The following is a 23,477-nucleotide window of genomic DNA, read 5'->3' as shown; positions in this document are numbered from 1 at the left end:
ATAGAGGTTTTGAACATCGCCCACTCAGGTTCAATGCCCCCAACCTCCACAGGGATAGCTGAAAAGCTCCGCCGGAGGTGTGAGTTAAAGATCCCCAGGACAGGGGCTTCCTCCAGACGTTCCCAGTTCACCCGCACTACCCGTTTGGGTTTACCAGGTCTGTCCAGAGTCTTCCCCCACCCCTTGATCCAACTCACCACCAGATGGTGATCAGTCGACAGCTCCGCCCCTCTCTTCACCCGAGTGTCCAAAACATGCGGCCTCAGATCAGATGATACGATTACGAAATCGATCATTGACCTTTGGCCTAGGGTGCTCTGGTACCACGTGCACTTATGAGCATCCTTATGTTCGAACATGGTGTTTGTTATGGCCATTCCATGGCTAGCACAGAAGTCCAACAACAAACAACCGTTCGGGTTTAGATCAGGGAGGCCCTTCCTCCCAATCACGCCTCTCCAGGTGTCTCCATCGTTTCCCACGTGTGCGTTGAAGTCTCCCAGCAAGACTACGGAGTCCCTTACTGGAGCCCCCTGCAGGGCTCCATTCAGGGTCTCCAAGAAGGCCGAATACTCAGAACTGCGGTTTGGGGCATAGGCACAAAAAACAGTCAGAGTTTTCCCCCCCATAACCCGAAGGCGTAGGGAGGCGACCCTCTCGTCCACCGGGATAAACTCCAACGTAGCGGCGCTCAGCCTGGGGCTAGTGAGTATCCCCATCCCGGCCCGACGCCTTACACCTTGGGCAACTCCGGAGAAGAATAGAGTCCAACCCCTATCCAGGAGTACGGTTCCAGAGCCAAGACTGTGCGTGGAGGTAAGCCCCACCAGATCCAACTGGTAGCGCTCCACCTCCCGCACTAGTTCCGGCTCCTTCCCCCACAGAGAGGTGACGTTCCACGTCCCCAGAGCCAGCCTCTGCTGCCAGGGTCTGGTCCGTCGAGGTCCCTGACCATCACTGCCACCCGTGTGACAGCGCACCCGACCCCAGCGGTTTTTCCCATGAGTGGTGGGCCCACAGGATGGATGGATGGGAGGCACCACGTAGCTTCTTCGGGCTGTGCCCGACCGGGCTCCATGGCAAATCCGGCCACCAGGCGCTCGTTGTCGGGCCCTCCCTCTGGGCCTGGCTCCAGACGGGGGCCCCGGGCTTCCTCCGGGCAGGGTCTCTCCTTTCCTTTCCCTTTCTTTCATGAAGTCGTTTTTGAACCATTCTTAGTCTGGCCCCTCGCCTGAGACCAATTTGCCTTGGGAGACCCTACCAGGAGCACTAGGCTCCAGACAACACAGCTCTCAGGTTCATAGGGACACACAAACCTCTCCACCACGATAAGGTGATGGTTCCCAGAGAGGATATATTTATATTATATATATATATATATATATTATATATTATATATTATAAATAATATATATAATATATAATATATATATATATTATATATAATATATATATATTATATATAATATATATATATTATATATTTATAGACTGTATATAAATATATGCTGTGAATTAGAATCTTAGCAGAACCTCGATGTTTGTGTGATAGCTGTTTCACACATTGTCTCTGCGTCTACATCTTGTAGGCACATTTAGTCACATTTTAAATGGAGGGATGTCTGTTCTCCTCCAGGTTGCCTGCATGAGAGCCCGTCTCCCCTGATGCATTCTCCTCAGATGCCTCAGTTCCACGCGATGGGACAGCCGTCACCTTCTCACGCCAGGAAACACGTGAGTGAGAAGTTTACTGAACCCGCCAAATAATGATGAAAGACATTTGAATGTTTTTGACTCTTTGCATGTGACTGTCCTGCAGGAGCAGAGGTCCAACCAGCTGCCGCTCAAAGAAGAGAAACCCTCCCAGTCTCCGGTGCTGCCCCCCCCGCCCTTCAGCCCCGCCCTGCGTCAGGACTCACACAAACACGACAGCAAACACAGTGAGTGCAAGAGTGTATATATATATATATATATATGTCTAGATATATATCTCTATATATGTCTAGATATATATCTAGATATATATATATATCTAGATATATATCTAGATATATATATATCTAGATATATATCTAGATATATATATAGATATATATATATCTAGATATATATCTAGATATATATATAGATATATATATCGATATATATATAGATATATAGATATATATATATATCTAGATATATATCTAGATATATATATATATATATATATATATATATATAGATATATAGATATATATATATATCTAGATATATATATATCTAGATATATATATATCTAGATATATATAGATATATATATATATATATATATATATATATATATATATATATCTAGATATATATAGATATATATATATCTAGATATATATCTAGATATATATATATCTAGATATATATATAGATATATATATCGATATATATATAGATATATAGATATATATATATATATATATATATATATCTATATAGATATCTATATATAGATATATAGATATATATATCTATATATATATATCTATATAGATATCTATATATAGATATCTATATATATATATATATAGATATATAGAATTATAGATATATAGATATATATCTATATATCTATATAGATATCTATATATAGATATCTATATATATATATATAGATATATAGATATATATATATATATATCTATATAGATATCTATATATAGATATCTATATATATAGATATATAGATATATATATATAGATATATATAGATATATATCTATATATCTATAGATATATATATATATATATATCTATATATTAGTCAAAGTCAGAAGTGATTTAAGATTTTGCTTTTCTGCAGAAAACTACAGACGGATCTGACACAACGTTTAAAACGACTCTGAAGTCTGTCACAAAGGCGTTCTACACTTCTGATAAGTTAGAACTGCTTACTGTATGTCTCCCTCAGGATCAGACCTGAAACCAGTGGACGCTCCTCGTCTCCCAGAATCCCCAGCTCCGCCCTGCTCCCAGCAAGACATCAAAATCAAGCAAGAGCCCAAACTCCCATCGCTCCGAAGAAGACTCAGGTGTGTCAGAGTGTGTGTCAGTGTGTGTGTCAGTATGTGTCAGTGTTTGTGTCAGTGTGTGTCAGTGTTTGTGTCAGTGTGTGTCAGTGTTTGTGTCAGTGTGTGTCAGAGTTTGTGTCAGTGTGTGTGTCAGAGTTTGTGTCAGTGTGTCTGTCAGTGTGTGTCAGAGTTTGTGTCAGTGTGTGTGTCAGTGTGTGTCAGAGTGTGTGTCAGTGTGTGTCAGAGTTTGTGTCAGTGTGTGTGTCAGTGTGTGTCAGAGTGTGTGTCAGTGTGTGTCAGTGTGTGTGTCAGAGTTTGTGTCAGTGTGTGTGTCAGAGTGTGTGTCAGAGTGTGTGTCAGTGTGTGTCAGTGTTTGTGTCAGTGTGTGTCAGAGTTTTGTGTCAGTGTGTGTGTCAGTGTGTGTGTCAGAGTGTGTGTCAGAGTGTGTGTCAGAGTGTGTGTCAGAGTGTGTGTCAGTGTGTGTCAGTGTTTGTGTCAGTGTGTGTCAGAGTTTGTGTCAGTGTGTGTGTCAGTGTTGTGTCAGAGTGTGTGTCAGAATGTGTGTCAGTGGTGTGTCAGTGTTTGTGTCAGTGTGTGTGTCAGAGTGTGTGTCAGAGTGTGTGTCAGTGTGTGTCAGGTGTTTGTGTCAGTGTTTGTGTCAGTGTGTGTGTCAGTGTGTGTCAGAGTGTGTGTCAGTGTGTGTTAGTGTGTGTGTCAGTGTGTCTGTCAGAGTTGTGTCAGTGTGTGTGTCAGAGTGTGTGTCAGTTGTGTGTCAGTGTTTGTGTCAGAGTGTGTGTCAGTGTGTGTCAGTGTGTTTGTGTCAGTGTGTGTCAGAGTTTGTGTCAGTGTGTGTGTCAGAGTGTGTGTCAGAGTGTGTGTCAGTGTGTGTCAGTGTTTGTGTCAGTGTGTGTGTCAGTGTGTTTGTGTCAGTGTGTGTGTCAGTGTGTGTGTCAGTGTTTGTGTCAGTGTGTGTGTCAGTGTGTTTGTGTCAGTGTGTGTCAGAGTTTGTGTCAGTGTGTGTGTCAGAGTGTGTGTCAGAGTGTGTGTCAGTGTGTGTCAGTGTTTGTGTCAGTGTGTGTCAGAGTTTGTGTCAGAGTGTGTGTCAGAGTGTGTGTCAGAGTGTGTGTCAGTGTTTGTGTCAGTGTGTGTGTCAGTGTGTTTGTGTCAGTGTGTGTGTCAGTGTGTTTGTGTCAGTGTGTGTCAGAGTTTGTGTCAGTGTGTGTGTCAGTGTGTGTGTCAGAGTGTGTGTCAGAGTGTGTGTCAGAGTGTGTGTCAGAGTGTGTGTCAGTGTGTGTCAGTGTTTGTGTCAGTGTGTGTCAGAGTTTGTGTCAGTGTGTGTGTCAGTGTGTGTGTCAGAGTGTGTGTCAGAGTGTGTGTCAGAGTGTGTGTCAGTGTTTGTGTCAGTGTGTGTGTCAGTGTGTTTGTGTCAGTGTGTGTCAGAGTTTGTGTCAGTGTTTGTGTCAGTGTGTGTCAGAGTTTGTGTCAGTGTGTGTGTCAGTGTGTGTCAGAGTTTGTGTCAGTGTGTGTGTCAGTGTGTGTCAGAGTGTGTGTCAGTGTGTGTCAGAGTTTGTGTCAGTGTGTGTGTCAGTGTGTGTCAGAGTGTGTGTCAGTGTGTGTCAGTGTGTGTGTCAGAGTGTGTGTCAGTGTGTGTGTCAGAGTCATCGACAGCTCCCGCCCCTCCTCTCACCCGAGTGCCAAAAACATGCGGTCCTCAGATCAGATGATACGATACGAAATCGATCATTGACCTTTGCCTAGGGTTCTCTGTACACGTGCACTTATGAAGCATCCTCTTGTTGAACATGGTTTTTTGTATGCATTCCCTGGCTAGCACAGAAGTCCAAAACAAACAAACCGTTCGGGTTTAATCAGGGAGCCCTTCCTCCCAATCCGCCTCTCCAGGTGTCTCCATACGTTTCCCACGTGTGCGTTGAAGTCTCCCAGAAGGACTCGGAGTCGCCTTACTGGAGCCCCTGCAGGGCTCCATCCAGGGTCTCCAAGAAGGCCGATACTCAGAACTGCGGTTTGGGCCATAGGCCAAAAACACAGTCAGAGTTTTCCCCCCCCATAACCGAAGGCGTAGGGAGGGCGACCCTCTCGTCCACCCCGGATAAAAATCCAACGTAGCGGCGCTCAGCTGGGGCTAGTTAGTATCCCCAACTCCCGGCACGGGACGCCTTCACACCTTGGGCAACTCGGTAGAAGAATAGGAGTCCAAATCCCTATCCAGGAGACGGGTCCAGAGCCAAGGGACTGTGCGTGGAGGTAAGCACCACCAGATCCAACTGGTAGCGCTCCACCTCCCGCACTAGTTCGGTCCTTCCCCCACAGAGAGGTGACGTTCCAGCGTCCCCAGTAGCCGCCTCGCTGCCAGGGTTCTGGTCCGTCGAGGTCCCGCCACCATCAACTGCACACCCTGTGACAGCGCCACCCGACCCCAAGCGGTTTTTTCCATGAGTGGTGGGCCCCAATGGATGGATGGGAGCACCACGTAGCTTCTTCGGGCTGTGCCACCGACCGGGGCTCATGGCAATCCGGCCACCAGGCGCTGTGTCGGGCACCTCCCTGGGCCTGGCTCCAGACGGGGGCCTCGGGCTTCACTTCCTCGGCATGGTCTCTCTCTCCTTCCTTTCCCTTTTTTCATGAAGTCGTTTTTGAACCTTTAGTTGGCCCCTCGCCTGAGACCATTTGCCTTGGGAGACCATACCAGGAGCACGTAGGCTCAGACAACCATCTCTCAGGTTCTAGTGGACACAAAACCGTCTCCACCCGATACGGTGTAGGTTCCAAGAGAGGATATATTTTAGATTAATATATATATATATATATTATTATATAGTTAATATATATAAATCATATATATAATAATAATATATATATATATTTATATTATAATATATCATATATTATATATAATATATATTATATTATATATTTATAGATGTGAATATAAATATATGCTGTGAATTAGAATCTTAGCAGAACCTCGTGTTTGTGTGATAGCTGTTTCACACATTGTCTCTGCGCTACATCTTGTAGGCTCACATTTATCACATTTTAAAATGGAGGGATGTCGTTCTCCTCCAGGTTGCCTGCAATGAGAGCCGTCTACCCCTCCCTGAATGCATTCTCCTCAGATCCTCATTCCCGACCGGATTGGACAGCCGTCACCTTTCTCACGCCAGGAAACACGTGAGTGAGAAGCTTTACTGATTAACCCGCCAAAATAATGAGAAAGCATTTGAATGTTTTTGACTCGTTGCATTGACTGCCTGCAGGAGCAGAGGTCCAACAGCGGCCGTCTCAAAGAGAGAAAAAACCCTCCCAGTCTCCGGTGCTGCCCCCCCGCACTTCAGCCCCGCCCTGCGTCAGGACCACAAAACACGACAGGCAAACACAGTGGAGTGGCAAGAGTTTATATATATATTAATATATATATATTATATATAATATATCTATATTATATATAATATATATTATATATAATATATTTATATATATTCTATTTATAATATCTTCTTTATATGTATTATATATACTAATATTATATATTATCTTATATATATTATATATTCTAAATATATTATATATATATATATCTCTCTCCTAATATATCTTTATCTCATATCTCTCTTATATCTCTATCTTCTCTATCTCCCTATCTATATCTTAATCTCTTTCTCCCTATCTCTTTCTCTATCTTCTCTCTTCCTATTTCTCCCTCTATCTCTTCTCTATCCTCTTCCTTTCTCTGTCTCCTCTCTCCCTCTCTCCTCTTCTCTTCTATATCTTATTCTCTCTCTCTTCTTCTCTATATCTCTTCTTCTCCTATCTATCTATTCTTATCATCTCTCTTCTGTATAATATATATATCCATCCATCCATCATCGTTCTACCGCTTATCCGGGATCGGGTTTCGGTGGGCAGCAGCTCCAGTAAGGAACCCCAATCTTCCCTTCTCCGGGCCACATCCTCCAGCTCCGACTGGGGGATCCTGAGGCGTTCCAGGCCAGTGAGGAGATATAATCTCTCCACCGAGTCCTGGGTCTTCCCCGGGGTCTCCTCCCAGCTGGACGTGGCCTGGAACACCTCCCTAGAGAGGCGCCCAGGTGGCATCCTTACTAGATGCCCGAACCACCTCAACTGGCTCCTTTCAACGTAAAGGAAGCAGCGGCTCTACTCCGAGTCTCTCACGGATGGCTGAGCTTCTCACCCTATCTCTAAGGGAGACGCCACCCGTCTGAGGAAACCCTATTTCGGCCGCTTGTACCCGTGATCTCGTTCTTTTGGTCATGACCCAGCTTCATGACGATAGGTGAGGGTAGGAACGAAGATCGACCGGTAAATTGAGAGCTTCGCCTTCTGGCTCAGCTCTCTTTTCGTCACAACGGTGCGGTTAAAGTGACTGTAATACCGCCCCCGCTGCTCCGATTCTCTGGCCAATCTCTCGCTCCATTGTCCCTCACTCGCGAACAAGACCCCGAGGTACTTGAACTCCTTCACTTGGGGGTAATGGCTCATTCCCTACCCGGAGTAGGCAATCCACCGGTTTCCTGCTGAGAGCCATGGCCTCAGATTTGGAGGTGCTGATCCTCATCCCAACCGCTGCAACAGATTGGTGATAAAGCGCAACCCTGTCGGAGGCCAACATTCACGGGAAACGAGTCCGACTTACTGCCGAGTATCCGGACACAACTCTCGCTTTGGGCGTACAGAGATTGGATGGCCCTCAAAAGTGACCCCCTCACCCCATACTCCCGCAGCACCTCCCACAGTATCACCCGGGGGACCCGGTCATACGCCTTCTCCAGATCCACAAAACACATGTAGACCGGATGGGCGTACTCCCAGGCCCCCTCCAGGATCCTTGCAAGAGTAAAGAGTTGGTCTGTTGTTCCACGACCAGGACGGAATCCGCATTGTTCCTTTTCAATCAGAGGTTCGACTACCAGCCGAACCCTCCTTTCCAGTACCTTGGAGTAGACTTTACCAGGGAGGCTGAGAAGTGTGATACCCCTGTAGTTGGCACACACTCTCTGGTCCCCCTTTTTAAATAGGGGAACCACCACCCCGGTCTGCCAACCCCTAGGCACTGTCCCAGACTTCCACGCAATGTTGACGAGGCGTGTCAACCAAGACAGCCCCTCAACACCCAAAGCCTTCAGCATTTCTGGACGGATCTCATCAACCCCTGCGGCTTTGCCACTGTGGAGTTGTTTGACTACCTCAGTGACTTCCATCAGGGAAATTGACGATGATCCCCCATCAGCTTCCAGCTCTGCCTCAACCATAGAGGGCGTGTTAGTCGGATTCAGGAGTTCCTCAAAGTGCTCCTTCCAGTGGCCGATAACCTTCTCAGTTGAAGTCAGCAGGGTCCCACCCTTGCTGTACACAGCTTGGATGGTTCCTCGCTTCCCTCCTCCTGAGGTGCCGGATGGTTTTCCAGAAGCACCTTGGTGCCGACCGAAAGTCCTTCTCCATAGCTTCTCCGAACTTCTCCCACACCCGCTGCTTTGCCTCTGACACGGCAGAAGCTGCCGCCCTTCTAGTCCTTCGATACCCTGCAACTGTTTCCGGAGTCCTCCCGGATAACATAACCCGGAAGGACTCCTTCTTCAGTCGGACGGCTTCCCTGACCACCGGGGTCCACCACGGTGTTCGAGGGTTACCGCCCCTTGAGGCACCTAAGACCTTGAGACCACAGCTCATCACCGCAGCTTCAGCAATAGAGGTTTTGAACATCGCCCACTCAGGTTCAATGCCCCCAACCTCCACAGGGATGGCTGAAAAGCTCCGCCGGAGGTGTGAGTTAAAGATCCCCAGGACAGGGGCTTCCTCCAGACGTTCCCAGTTCACCCGCACTACCCGTTTGGGTTTACCAGGTCTGTCCAGAGTCTTCCCCCACCCCTTGATCCAACTCACCACCAGATGGTGATCAGTCGACAGCTCCGCCCCTCTCTTCACCCGAGTGTCCAAAACATGCGGCCTCAGATCAGATGATACGATTACGAAATCGATCATTGACCTTTGGCCTAGGGTGCTCTGGTACCACGTGCACTTATGAGCATCCTTATGTTCGAACATGGTGTTTGTTATGGCCATTCCATGACTAGCACAGAAGTCCAACAACAAACGACCGTTCGGGTTTAGATCAGGGAGGCCCTTCCTCCCAATCACGCCTCTCCAGGTGTCTCCATCGTTTCCCACGTGTGCGTTGAAGTCTCCCAGCAAGACTACGGAGTCCCCTACTGGAGCCCCCTGCAGGGCTCCATTCAGGGTCTCCAAGAAGGCCGAATACTCAGAACTGCGGTTTGGGGCATAGGCACAAACAACAGTCAGAGTTTTCCCCCCCATAACCCGAAGGCGTAGGGAGGCGACCCTCTCGTCCACCGGGATAAACTCCAACGTAGCGGCGCTCAGCCGGGGGCTAGTGAGTATCCCCCACCCCGGCCCGACGCCTCACACCTTGGGCAACTCCGGAGAAGAATAGAGTCCAACCCCTATCCAGGAGTACGGTTCCAGAGCCAAGACTGTGCGTGGAGGTAAGCCCCACCAGATCCAACTGGTAGCGATCCACCTCCCGCACTAGTTCCGGCTCCTTCCCCCACAGAGAGGTGACGTTCCACGTCCCCAGAGCCAGCCTCTGCTGCCCGGGTCTGGTCCGTCGAGGTCCCTGACCATCACTGCCACCCGTGTGACAGCGCACCCGACCCCAGCGGTTTTTCCCATGAGTGGTGGGCCCACAGGATGGATGGATGGGAGGCACCACGTAGCTTCTTCGGGCTGTGCCCGACCGGGCTCCAGTGGCAAACCCGGCCACCAGGCGCTCGCTGTCGGGCCCCTCCCTCTGGGCCTGGCTCCAGACGGGGGCCCCGGGCTTCCTCCGGGCAGGGTCTCTCCTTTCCTTTCCCTTTCTTTCATGAAGTCGTTTTTGAACCATTCTTAGTCTGGCCCCTCGCCTGAGACCAATTTGCCTTGGGAGACCCTACCAGGAGCACTAGGCTCCAGACAACACAGCTCTCAGGTTCATAGGGACACACAAACCTCTCCACCACGATAAGGTGATGGTTCCCAGAGAGGATATATTTATATTATATATATATATATATATATTATATATTATATATTATAAATAATATATATAATATATAATATATATATATTATATATAATATATATATATTATATATAATATATATATATTATATATTTATAGACTGTATATAAATATATGCTGTGAATTAGAATCTTAGCAGAACCTCGATGTTTGTGTGATAGCTGTTTCACACATTGTCTCTGCGTCTACATCTTGTAGGCACATTTAGTCACATTTTAAATGGAGGGATGTCTGTTCTCCTCCAGGTTGCCTGCATGAGAGCCCGTCTCCCCTGATGCATTCTCCTCAGATGCCTCAGTTCCACGCGATGGGACAGCCGTCACCTTCTCACGCCAGGAAACACGTGAGTGAGAAGTTTACTGAACCCGCCAAATAATGATGAAAGACATTTGAATGTTTTTGACTCTTTGCATGTGACTGTCCTGCAGGAGCAGAGGTCCAACCAGCTGCCGCTCAAAGAAGAGAAACCCTCCCAGTCTCCGGTGCTGCCCCCCCGCCCTTCAGCCCCGCCCTGCGTCAGGACTCACACAAACACGACAGCAAACACAGTGAGTGCAAGAGTGTATATATATATATATATATGTCTAGATATATATCTCTATATATGTCTAGATATATCTAGATATATATATATCTAGATATATATCTAGATATATATATATCTAGATATATATCTAGATATATATATAGATATATATATAGATATATATCTAGATATATATATAGATATATATATCGATATATATATAGATATATAGATATATATATATCTAGATATATCTAGATATATATATATATATATATATATATATATATAGATATATAGATATATATATATCTAGATATATATATCTAGATATATATATATCTAGATATATATATAGATATATATATATATATATATATATATATATATATCTAGATATATATCTAGATATATATATAGATATATATATATCTAGATATATATCTAGATATATATATATCTAGATATATATAGATATATATATCGATATATATATAGATATATAGATATATATATATATATATATATATATATATCTATATAGATATCTATATATAGATATATAGATATATATATCTATATATATATATCTATATAGATATCTATATATAGATATCTATATATATATATATATTAGATATATAGAATTATAGATATATAGATATATATCTATATATCTATATAGATATCTATATATAGATATCTATATATATATATATAGATATATAGATATATATATATATATATCTATATAGATATCTATATATAGATATCTATATATATATAGATATATAGATATATATATATAGATATATATAGATATATATCTATATATCTATAGATATATATATATATATATATCTATATATTAGTCAAAGTCAGAAGTGATTTAAGATTTTGCTTTTCTGCAGAAAACTACAGACGGATCTGACACAACGTTTAAAACGACTCTGAAGTCTGTCACAAAGGCGTTCTACACTTCTGATAAGTTAGAACTGCTTACTGTATGTCTCCCTCAGGATCAGACCTGAAACCAGTGGACGCTCCTCGTCTCCCAGAATCCCCAGCTCCGCCCTGCTCCCAGCAAGACATCAAAATCAAGCAAGAGCCCAAAACTCCCATCGCTCCGAAGAAGACTCAGGTGTGTCAGAGTGTGTGTCAGTGTGTGTGTCAGTATGTGTCAGTGTTTGTGTCAGTGTGTGTCAGTGTTTGTGTCAGTGTGTGTCAGTGTTTGTGTCAGTGTGTGTCAGAGTTTGTGTCAGTGTGTGTGTCAGAGTTTGTGTCAGTGTGTCTGTCAGTGTGTGTCAGAGTTTGTGTCAGTGTGTGTGTCAGTGTGTGTCAGAGTGTGTGTCAGTGTGTGTCAGAGTTTGTGTCAGTGTGTGTGTCAGTGTGTGTCAGAGTGTGTGTCAGTGTGTGTCAGTGTGTGTGTCAGAGTTTGTGTCAGTGTGTGTGTCAGAGTGTGTGTCAGAGTGTGTGTCAGTGTGTGTCAGTGTTTGTGTCAGTGTGTGTCAGAGTTTGTGTCAGTGTGTGTGTCAGTGTGTGTGTCAGAGTGTGTGTCAGAGTGTGTGTCAGAGTGTGTGTCAGAGTGTGTGTCAGTGTGTGTCAGTGTTTGTGTCAGTGTGTGTCAGAGTTTGTGTCAGTGTGTGTGTCAGTGTTTGTGTCAGAGTGTGTGTCAGAATGTGTGTCAGTGTGTGTCAGTGTTTGTGTCAGTGTGTGTGTCAGAGTGTGTGTCAGAGTGTGTGTCAGTGTGTGTCAGTGTTTGTGTCAGTGTTTGTGTCAGTGTGTGTGTCAGTGTGTGTCAGAGTGTGTGTCAGTGTGTGTTAGTGTGTGTGTCAGTGTGTCTGTCAGAGTTTGTGTCAGTGTGTGTGTCAGAGTGTGTGTCAGTGTGTGTCAGTGTTTGTGTCAGAGTGTGTGTCAGTGTGTGTCAGTGTGTTTGTGTCAGTGTGTGTCAGAGTTTGTGTCAGTGTGTGTGTCAGAGTGTGTGTCAGAGTGTGTGTCAGTGTGTGTCAGTGTTTGTGTCAGTGTGTGTGTCAGTGTGTTTGTGTCAGTGTGTGTGTCAGTGTGTGTGTCAGTGTTTGTGTCAGTGTGTGTGTCAGTGTGTTTGTGTCAGTGTGTGTCAGAGTTTGTGTCAGTGTGTGTGTCAGAGTGTGTGTCAGAGTGTGTGTCAGTGTGTGTCAGTGTTTGTGTCAGTGTGTGTCAGAGTTTGTGTCAGAGTGTGTGTCAGAGTGTGTGTCAGAGTGTGTGTCAGTGTTTGTGTCAGTGTGTGTGTCAGTGTGTTTGTGTCAGTGTGTGTGTCAGTGTGTTTGTGTCAGTGTGTGTCAGAGTTTGTGTCAGTGTGTGTGTCAGTGTGTGTGTCAGAGTGTGTGTCAGAGTGTGTGTCAGAGTGTGTGTCAGAGTGTGTGTCAGTGTGTGTCAGTGTTTGTGTCAGTGTGTGTCAGAGTTTGTGTCAGTGTGTGTGTCAGTGTGTGTGTCAGAGTGTGTGTCAGAGTGTGTGTCAGAGTGTGTGTCAGTGTTTGTGTCAGTGTGTGTGTCAGTGTGTTTGTGTCAGTGTGTGTCAGAGTTTGTGTCAGTGTTTGTGTCAGTGTGTGTCAGAGTTTGTGTCAGTGTGTCTGTCAGTGTGTGTCAGAGTTTGTGTCAGTGTGTGTGTCAGTGTGTGTCAGAGTGTGTGTCAGTGTGTGTCAGAGTTTGTGTCAGTGTGTGTGTCAGTGTGTGTCAGAGTGTGTGTCAGTGTGTGTCAGTGTGTGTGTCAGAGTTTGTGTCAGTGTGTGTGTCAGAGTGTGTGTCAGAGTGTGTGTCAGTGTGTGTCAGTGTTTGTGTCAGTGTGTGTCAGAGTTTGTGTCAGTGTGTGTGTCAGTGTGTGTGTCAGAGTGTGTGTCAGAGTGTGTGTCAGAGTGTGTGTCAGAGTGTGTGTCAGTGTGTGTCAGTGTTTGTGTCAGTGTGTGTCAGAGTTTGTGTCAGTGTGTGTGTCAGTGTTTGTGTCAGAGTGTGTGTCAGAATGTGTGTCAGTGTGTGTCAGTGTTTGTGTCAGTGTGTGTGTCAGAGTGTGTGTCAGAGTGTGTGTCAGTGTGTGTCAGTGTTTGTGTCAGTGTTTGTGTCAGTGTGTGTGTCAGTGTGTGTCAGAGTGTGTGTCAGTGTGTGTCAGTGTGTGTGTCAGTGTGTGTCAGAGTGTGTGTCAGTGTGTGTTAGTGTGTTTGTGTCAGTGTGTCTGTCAGAGTTTGTGTCAGTGTGTGTGTCAGAGTGTGTGTCAGTGTGTGTCAGTGTTTGTGTCAGAGTGTGTGTCAGTGTGTGTCAGTGTGTTTGTGTCAGTGTGTGTCAGAGTTTGTGTCAGTGTGTGTGTCAGAGTGTGTGTCAGAGTGTGTGTCAGTGTGTGTCAGTGTTTGTGTCAGTGTGTGTCAGAGTTTGTGTCAGTGTGTGTGTCAGTGTGTGTGTCAGAGTGTGTGTCAGAGTGTGTGTCAGAGTGTGTGTCAGTGTGTGTCAGTGTTTGTGTCAGTGTGTGTCAGAGTTTGTGTCAGTGTGTGTGTCAGTGTGTGTCAGAGTTTGTGTCAGAGTGTGTGTCAGTGTGTGTGTCAGTGTGTGTGTCAGAGTGTGTGTCAGAGTGTGTGTCAGAGTGTGTGTCAGTGTTTGTGTCAGTGTGTGTGTCAGTGTGTTTGTGTCAGTGTGTGTGTCAGTGTGTTTGTGTCAGTGTGTGTCAGAGTTTGTGTCAGTGTGTGTGTCAGAGTGTGTGTCAGAGTGTGTGTCAGTGTGTGTCAGTGTTTGTGTCAGTGTGTGTCAGAGTTTGTGTCAGTGTGTGTGTCAGTGTGTGTGTCAGAGTGTGTGTCAGAGTGTGTGTCAGAGTGTGTGTCAGTGTTTGTGTCAGTGTGTGTGTCAGTGTGTTTGTTGTCAGTGTGTGTCAGAGTTTGTGTCAGTGTTTGTGTCAGAGTGTGTGTCAGAATGTGTGTCAGTGTGTGTCAGTGTTTGTGTCAGTGTGTGTGTCAGAGTGTGTGTCAGAGTGTGTGTCAGTGTGTGTCAGTGTTTGTGTCAGTGTTTGTGTCAGTGTGTGTGTCAGTGTGTGTCAGAGTGTGTGTCAGTGTGTGTTAGTGTGTGTGTCAGTGTGTGTGTCAGTGTGTGTCAGTGTTTGTGTCAGTGTGTCTGTCAGTGTGTTTGTGTCAGAGTGTGTCAGAGTTTGTGTCAGTGTGTGTGTCAGTGTGTGTGTCAGAGTGTGTGTCAGAGTGTGTGTCAGAGTGTGTGTCAGTGTTTGTGTCAGTGTGTGTGTCAGTGTGTTTGTGTCAGTGTGTGTGTCAGTGTGTTTGTGTCAGTGTGTGTCAGAGTTTGTGTCAGTGTGTGTGTGTCAGAGTGTGTGTCAGAATGTGTGTCAGTGTGTGTCAGTGTTTGTGTCAGTGTGTGTGTCAGAGTGTGTGTCAGTGTGTGTCAGTGTGTGTCAGTGTTTGTGTCAGTGTTTGTGTCAGTGTGTTTGTGTCAGTGTGTGTCAGAGTTTGTGTCAGTGTGTGTGTCAGTGTGTGTCAGAGTGTGTGTCAGTGTGTGTCAGTGTGTGTCAGAGTTTGTGTCAGTGTGTGTGTCAGTGTGTTTGTGTCAGTGTGTGTCAGTGTTTGTGTCAGTGTGTGTCAGAGTTTGTGTCAGTGTGTGTGTCAGTGTGTGTGTCAGAGTGTGTGTCAGAGTGGGTGTCAGTGTGTGTCAGTGTTTGTGTCAGTGTGTGTCAGAGTTTGTGTCAGAGTGTGTGTCAGAGTGTGTCAGTGTGTGTGACGCTCACAGTCCAGCTCTGCTTCCTCTCCCCCTGCTTGTGTTTCCTCAGGAGGTGAAGGTGAAGAACATGGGCTCCTGGGCCAGCCTGGCTCAGAGGTCACAGTCCACGCCGGCGTCCTCCGTGCGCTCCTCCAGCGACAGCTTCGAGCAGTTCAGACGCGCCGCCAGAGAGAAGGAAGAGCGAGAGCGGCAGCTGAAAGCTCAGGCTGAGCAGGCTCGCAGGGAGCAGGAGAAGCTCCGGTATGTGGGGGGGACACTCACACACTCACATGACCCACACGTGCAGAGTGTGTGTGTATCTATATCTCTGTAATCTGCAGCCGTCTCACTTCTATCTGTTGTGCAGTAACCGTGACGAAGATGACACCCCTGAGCAGACTCGGCGAGCACGAGAGGACGCCCGCCGTCGCCCTGAGCAACAGTCCCCTCTGGCTCCCACCCCGCCGGCCTCCACCCCGCCCACTCACTCTCCGCAGGCCCCGCCCACACAGCAGCAGGCCCCGCCCCCTCCCTCCCCAGCCGCTCTCGACCAGAGGGGAGATGGAACGCCGCCGCGAGCAGGAGCGGCGCCGAAGAGAAGCGGTACGCACAAAATTTTTGGTCTTACTCTCACGAGGGACAGTGTCACTTTTTATATTAAAAGTGTGTAGTAAGTAAAGTGTGTAGTAAAGTTTGTAGTAAAGGTGTAGTAAAGTGTGTAGTAAAGTGTGTAGTAAGTAAAGTGTGTAGTAAAGTGTGTAGTAAGTGTTGTAGTAAGTAAAGTGTGTAGTAAAGTGTTGTAGTAAGTAAAGTGTGTTGTAAAGTGTTGTAAGTAAAGTGTTGTAGTAAAGTGTGTAGTAAGTAAGTGTTTGTAGTAAGTAAAGTGTTGTTAGTAAAGTGTGTGTAGTAAGTAAAGTGTGTGAGTAAAGTGTGTAGTAAGTAAAGTGTGTAGTAAAGTGTGTAGTAAAGTGTGTAGTAAGTAAAGTGTGTAGTAAAGTGTGTAGTAAAGTGTGTAGTAAGTAAAGTGTGTAGTAAAGTGTGTAGTAAAGTGTGTAGTAAGTAAAGTGTGTAGTAAAGTGTGTAGTAAGTAAAGTGTGTAGTAAAGTGTGTAGTAAGTAAAGTGTGTAGTAAAGTGTGTAGTAAGTAAAGTGTGTAGTAAAGTGTGTAGTAAGTAAAGTGTAGTAAAGCGTGTAGTAAGTAAAGTGTGTAGTAAAGTGTGTAGTAAGTAAAGTGTGTAGTAAAGTGTGTAGTAAGTAAAGTGTGTAGTAAAGTGTGTAGTAAGTAAAGTGTGTAGTAAAGTGTGTAGCAAGTAAAGTGTGTAGTAAAGTGTGTAGTAAGTAAAGTTTGTTGTAGTAAAGTGTGTAGCAAGTAAAGTGTGTAGTAAAGTGTGTAGTAAGTAAAGTGTGTAGTAAAGTGTGTAGTAAGTAAAGTGTAGTAAAGCGTGTAGTAAGTAAAGTGTGTAGTAAAGTGTTGTAGTAAGTAAAGTGTGTAGTAAAGTGTGTGTGTAGTAAGTATAGTAAGTGTTGTAGTAAAGTGTGTTGTGTAAGTAAAGTGTGTAGTAAAGTGTTGTGTGTAGCAAGTAAAGTGTGTAGTAAAGTGGTAGTAAGTAAAGTGTGTAGTAAAGGTGTAGTAAAGCGGTTTTGTAGTAAGTAAAGTGTGTAGTAAAGTGTTGTAGTAAGTAAAGTGTGTTGTAGTAAAGTGTGTATGTCGTAAGTAAAGTGTTGTAGTAAGTAAAGTGTGTAGTAAAGTGTGTAGTAGTAAAAGTGTGTAGTAAAGTGTAGTAAGTAAAGTGTGTAGTAAAGTGTGTAAAGTGTGTAGTAAAGTGTGTAGTAAAGTGTGTAGTAAGTAAAGTGTGTAGTAAAGTGTGTAGTAAGTAAAGTGTGTAGTAAAGTGTGTAGTAAGTAAAGTGTGTAGTAAAGTGTGTAGTAAGTAAAGTGTGTAGTAACGTGTGTAGTAAGTAAAGTGTGTAGTAAAGTGTGTAGCAAGTAAAGTGTGTAGTAAAGTGTGTAGTAAGTAAAGTGTGTAGTAGTAAAGCGTGTAGTAGTAAAGTGTGTAGTAAGTAAAGTGTGTAGTAAGTAAAGCGGTGTAGTGTGTAGTGTAGTGTGTAGTGTTGTGTAGTAGTAGTAAAGTGTGTAGTAAAGTGTGTAGTAAGTAAAGTGTGTAGTAAAGTGTGTAGTAAGTAAAGTGTGTAGTAAGTAAAGCGTGTAGTAAAGTGTGTAGTAAGTAAAGCGTGTAGTAAAGTGTGTAGTAAGTAAAGTGTGTAGTAAGTAAAGTGTGTAGTAAGTAAAGCGTGTAGTAAAGCGTGTAGTAAGTAAAGCGTGTAGTAAAGTGTGTAGTAAGTAAAGTGTGTAGTAAAGTGTGTAGTAAGTAAAGTGTGTAGTAAAGTGTGTAGTAAGTAAAGTGTGTAGTAAAGTGTGTAGTAAGTAAAGTGTGTAGTAAAGTGTGTAGTTAGTAAAGTGTGTAGTAAGTAAAGCGTGTAGTAGTAAAGCGTTGCTTTTTTTGTAGTAAGTAAAGTGTGTAGTAATGTGTAGTAAAGTGTTTGTAGTAAGTAAAGTGTGTAGTAAGTAAAGTGTGTAGTCAAGTGTGTAGTAAGTAAAGTGTGTAGTAAAGTGTTGTAGTAAGTAAAGTGTGTAGTAAAGTGTGTAGCAAGTAAAGTGTGTAGTAAAGTGTGTAGTAAGTAAAGTGTAGTAAAGCGTGTAGTAAGTAAAGTGTGTAGTAAAGTGTGTAGTAAGTAAAGTGTGTACGTAAGTAAAGTGTGTAGTAAAGCTTGTAGTAAAGTGTGTAGTAAGTAAAGTGTGTAGTAAAGTGTGTAGCAAGTAAAGTGTTGTAGTAAAGTGTTGTAGTAAGTAAAGTGTGTAGTAAAGTGTGTAGTAAAGCGTTGTTTGTAGTGTAGTTGTAGTAAGTAAAGTGTGTAGTAAAGTGTGTAGTAAGTAAAAGTGTGTAGTAAGTGTGTAGTAAAGTGTGTAGTAAGTAAAGTGGTGTAGTAAAGTGTGTAGTAAGTAAAGTGTGTAGTAAAGTGTGTAGTAAGTAAAGTGTGTAGTAAAGTGTGTAGTAAGTAAAGTGTGTAGTAAAGTGTGTAGTAAAGTGTGTAAAGTGTGTAGTAAAGTGTGTAGTAAAGTGTGTAGTAAGTAAAGTGTGTAGTAAAGTGTGTAGTAAGTAAAGTGTGTAGTAAAGTGTGTAGTAAAGTGTGTAAAGTGTGTAGTAAAGCTGTGTAGTAAAGTGTGTAGTAAGTAAAGTGTGTAGTAAAGTGTGTAGTAAGTAAGTGTGTAGTAAAGTGTGTAGTAAGTAAAGTGTGTAGTAAGTAAAGTGTGTAGTAAAGTGTGTAGTAAGTAAAGTGTGTAGTAAGTAAAGTGTGTAGTAAAGTGTGTAGTAAGTAAAGTGTGTAGTAACGGTGTGTAGTAAAGTGTGTAGTAAGTAAAGTGTGTAGTAAAGTGTGTAGTAAGTAAAGTGTGTAGTAAAGTGTGTAGCAAGTAAAGTGTGTAGTAAAGTGTGTAGTAAAGTGTGTAGTAAGTAAAGTGTGTAGTAAGTAAAGCGTGTAGTAAAGTGTGTAGTAAAGTGTGTAGTAAGTAAAGTGTGTAGTAAAGTGTGTAGTAAAGTGTGTAGTAAGTAAAGCGTGTAGTAAGTAAAGCGTGTAGTAAGTAAAGTGTGTAGTAAAGTGTGTAGTAAGTAAAGCGTGTAGTAAAGTGTAGTAAGTAAAGTGTGTAGTAAAGTGTGTAGTAAGTAAAGTGTGTAGTAAAGTGTGTAGTAAGTAAAATGTGTAGTAAGTAAAGCGTGTAGTGTAAATTGTAGTAAGTAAAGCGTGTAGTAAGTAAAGTGTGTAGTAAGTAAAGCATGTAGTAAAGTGTGTAGTAAGTAAAGTGTGTAGTAAGTAAAGTGTGTAGTAAGTAAAGCGTGTAGTAAAGTGTGTAGTAAGTAAAGTGTGTAGTAAGTAAAGTGTGTAGTAAGTAAAGCGTGTAGTAAAGTGTGTAGTAAGTAAAGTGTGTAGTAAGTAAAGTGTGTAGTAAGTAAAGCGTGTAGTAAAGTGTGTAGTAAGTAAAGTGTGTAGTAAAGTGTGTAGTAAAGTGTAGTAAGTAAAGCGTGTAGTAAAGTGTGTAGTAAGTAAAGTGTGTAGTAAAGTGTGTAGTAAGTAAAGTGTGTTGTAAAGTGTGTAGTAAAGTGTGTAGTAAGTAAAGTGTGTTGTAAACTGTGTAGTAAGTGTGTAGTAAGTAAAGTGTGTAGTAAGTAAAGCGTGTCGTAAAGTGTGTAGTAAGTAAAGTGTGTAGTAAGTAAAGCGTGTAGTAAAGTGTGTAGTAAGTAAAGTGTGTAGTAAGTAAAGTGTGTAGTAAAGCGTGTAGTAAGTAAAGTGTGTTGTAAAGTTTGTAGTAAGTAAAGTGTAGTAAGTAAAGTGTGTAGTAAAGTGTGTAGTAAGTAAAGCGTGTAGTAAAGTGTGTAGTAAGTAAAGTGTGTAGTAAAGTGTGTAGTAAGTAAAGTGTGTTGTAAAGTGTGTAGTAAAGTGTGTAGTAAGTAAAGTGTGTAGTAAGTAAAGTGTTGTAAAGTGTGTAGTAAAGTGTGTAGTAAGTAAAGCGTGTAGTAAAGTGTGTAGTAAGTAAAGTGTGTTGTAAAGTGTGTAGTAAGTAAAGTGTGTAGTAAAGTGTGTAGTAAGTAAAGCGTGTAGTTAAAGTGTGTAGTAAGTAAAGTGTGTAGTAAAGTGTGTAGTAAAGTGTGTAGTAAGTAAAGTGTGTTGTAAAGTGTGTAGTAAAGTGTGTAGTAAGTAAAGTGTGTTGTAAAGTGTGTAGTAAAGTGTGTAGTAAGTAAAATGTGTTGTAAAGTGTGTAGTAAGTAAAGCGTGTAGTAAAGTGTGTAGTAAGTAAAGTGTGTAGTAAAGTGTGTAGTAAAGTGTGTAGTAAGTAAAGTGTGTTGTAAAGTGTGTAGTAAAGTGTGTAGTAAGTAAAGTGTGTTGTAAAGTGTGTAGTAAGTAAAGCGTGTAGTAAAGTGTGTAGTAAGTAAAGTGTGTTGTAAAGTGTGTAGTAAAGTGTGTAGTAAGTAAAGTGTGTTGTAAAGTGTGTAGTAAGTAAAGCGTGTAGTAAAGTGTGTAGTAAGTAAAGTGTGTTGTAAAGTGTGTAGTAAAGTGTGTAGTAAAGTGTGTAGTAAGTAAAGTGTGTTGTAAAGTGTGTAGTAAGTAAAGTGTGTAGTAAGTGTGTAGTAAGTAAAGTGTGTAGTAAAGCGTGTAGTAAGTAAAGTGTGTAGTAAAGTGTGTAGTAAGTAAAGTGTGTAGTAAAGTGTGTAGTAAGTAAAGTGTGTAGTAAAGTGTGTAGTAAGTAAAGTGTGTAGTAAAGTGTGTAGTGTAGTAAAGTGTGTAGTAAGTAAAGTGTGTAGTAAAGTGTGTAGTAAGTAAAGTGTGTAGTAAAGTGTGTAGTAAGTAAAGTGTGTAGTAAAGTGTGTAGTAAGTAAAGTGTGTAGTAAAGTGTGTAGTAAGTAAAGTGTGTAGTAAAGTGTGTAGTAAGTAAAGTGTGTAGTAAAGTGTGTAGTAAGTAAAGTGTGTAGTAAAGTGTGTAGTAAGTAAAGTGTGTTGTAAAGTGTGTAGTAAAGTGTGTAGTAAGTAAAGTGTGTTGTAAAGTGTGTAGTAAGTAAAGCGTTGTAGTAAAGTGTGTAGTAAAGTGTGTAGTAAGTGTGTAGTAAAGTGTGTAGTAAGTAAAGTGTGTTGTAAAGTGTGTAGTAAGTAAAGTGTGTAGTAAAGTGTGTAGTAAGTAAAGTGTGTAGTAAAGCGTGTAGTAAGTAAAGTGTGTAGGTAGTAAAGTGTGTAGTAAGTAAAGTGTGTAGTAAAGTGTGTAGTAAGTAAAGTGTGTAGTAAAGTGTGTAGTAAGTAAAGTGTGTAGTAAAGTGTGTAGTAAGTAAAGTGTGTAGTAAGTAAAGTGTGTAGTAAAGTGGTAGTAAGTAAAGTGTGTAGTAAAGTGTGTAGTAAGTAAAGTGTGTAGTAAAGTGTGTAGTAAGTAAAGTGTGTAGTAAAGTGTGTAGTAAAAGTGTGTAGTAAAGTGTGTAGTAAGTAAAGTGTGTAGTAAAGTGTGTAGTAAAGTGTGTAGTAAGTAAAGTGTGTAGTAAAGTGTGTAGTAAAGTGTGTACCCTACACACACAGTCAGAAATGTTTATTTAAACACATCACAGCATAAAATCCTGATTTCTATGATCTTAGCTTCACATCTGGAGCTCAGAGTTTAACTTGTACTATTTTCTCCTCTTCCTCCTCCTCCTCCTCTCTTCTCTCCTGCAGATGGCCGACACCATCGACATAAACTTCCAGAGCGACCTGATGGCCATATTTGAAGAGAATCTGTTCTGAGAGGGAGGAGAGACGGACCTGTAGACACACAGGCAGATACACACACATGCAGATAAACCACAACGCTCTGATCCACACACACACTCCCTCTCTCAGTAGTTGAAACAGCTGGCTTGTGTCATGTGAGTGAGAGCGGGGAAGTGAACTAGAAATGAGCGTCCCTCTCTCTCCTCCAGCCTCGGATACGTTTTGGTGTTTCTGGTTGGATAATGATGAGATGGTCGTCAGGGGAAACGCTCGGCACAGAACTTTAAAAAACTAAACATGGCGGCGAAGAGGAAGAATTAATTTAATAAATGAAAATTACAAACACCTTATTCTGTAAAGTGTGAGCGAGCAGGTGTTCCCTCGGATCTCGTCTCTTTTTTAAATTTGAAGTTGGATTTTACCTGTGGGGGGGGCGGGGGGTTCAGAGGTCACCTGAGTGTTGTTTTCCTCAGGACGCGGTGGGAACGCAACACATCACACACTTTTCTAAGACTTCACTTCCTGCTAATTCTCTCTTCACTAATTGGAGAGGGGGGGGGACCTTTGCCTTAGTGCTGTCTGGCCTGTAAACTCACAATCACCCTACAAATTATACATATTATATATATAAATATATAAATAGATACATGAATATATATTATATACGACGAAATGAAAATGAAAAGGAAGGTGAGGAATCTGAATCCTGGGAGCGACGCTCGGAGGTTTGATTTTGTAGAATTTACTGTAAAGAAGAAACTTTTGTAAAATGATTGAGTTTCGTCTGTTCTCTCGTACCTTTCTTCTCGACTCTATGCCAAATCCAATCTGTTGAGTGCTGAAAGTTCACATTTTTTACATTTAAAATGCATCTTCTTTTCACTTTATATTAAAGGCTATGTTTTTATTGCTATTTAATTTCGTCCTCTTTTTAAATCTGCAGTTACGCAGCAGGTCTAGTTTGAGGAAGCGTGTGCATTACATCATTACATCTTTTTTATTTCATGTTTTTATCCATCTCGTCCTCCGTCTCCCTCCCGTCTGTGTTATAGCTTCCTGTCCGTCTTCCTTTTGCTTTTTATTCTCAAATGTTCAGTAACTGTGTTTGGGATGTCGTGTGCCATTTGTGTTTTCTGGAAGCGGGAGATTTTCCCGGTTTCCGTTAGTTTGGCCCAGAGATCTGTGAGTGTTTTCAAATCTATAATCGCTTTTTTATTTTTAATGTTTCATTCTTTTCTTTTCTCTTTTCATATTTGATTGTTTTGACTTTAGTTTTCTTCTCCTCTTGTTTATTTCCCTGCAGAACAACCTGTTGGTATGTTGGTGAGTGAGGCTTTGAGGTCAATACATTCATCTTGTTCAGATTATGGAGTGCAGCTTCTTTTTTTAAGAAAAGTATTAAAATAATATTTAAAAACAAATCTTTAAAAACCTTGTTTTTTGTGTCTGATTCACACACACAAGCTGCAGCTCCGGTTTCAGCCGCAGGGGGGCGCTGTGAAGAAACAAGTGTCCGCTCAACAGAAGTATGTGGACAGCCGTGAGGGCAGATCAATGTGAATGTGTCCACATACTTTTGTCTATGAATACTTTTAAAAATGTAGTTTTGTAGGTACTGCAAGATACTTATTATTATTATTACTATTATTATTATTATTATTATTATTATTATTATTATTATTATTATTATTATTATTATTATTATTAATAAGGGTAAGAATGTGCATAGTACCTTTTTAGAAGTGTTTCACAGGAATACAATAAGAGAATACAGTATCACAAAAAAAG

General features: G+C 42.3%; 1 protein-coding gene across 1 annotated transcript in view; it reads left to right on the top strand.

Annotated features, from left to right (window-relative positions):
• LOC115006177 (bromodomain-containing protein 4-like) overlaps positions 1 to 23,110 on the top strand; it is a 54,197-nt gene extending 31,087 nt beyond the window's left edge. Inside the window, 7 exon segments of the mRNA XM_029428269.1 lie at positions 1,637 to 1,734; positions 1,820 to 1,940; positions 11,707 to 11,828; positions 15,477 to 15,667; positions 15,774 to 15,962; positions 15,964 to 16,009; positions 21,654 to 23,110. Coding sequence (XP_029284129.1) covers positions 1,637 to 1,734; positions 1,820 to 1,940; positions 11,707 to 11,828; positions 15,477 to 15,667; positions 15,774 to 15,962; positions 15,964 to 16,009; positions 21,654 to 21,722 — 836 coding nt within the window. The 3' untranslated portion in view covers positions 21,723 to 23,110.
• The last annotated feature ends 367 nt before the right edge of the window (positions 23,111 to 23,477 follow it).

The sequence above is a fragment of the Cottoperca gobio genome, unplaced genomic scaffold (assembly GCF_900634415.1).
Source record: "Cottoperca gobio unplaced genomic scaffold, fCotGob3.1 fCotGob3_64arrow_ctg1, whole genome shotgun sequence".
NCBI lineage: Eukaryota > Metazoa > Chordata > Actinopteri > Perciformes > Bovichtidae > Cottoperca > Cottoperca gobio.
Note: the sequence above shows the minus strand (reverse complement) of the source record. Positions and strands in the feature narration are given on the sequence as shown.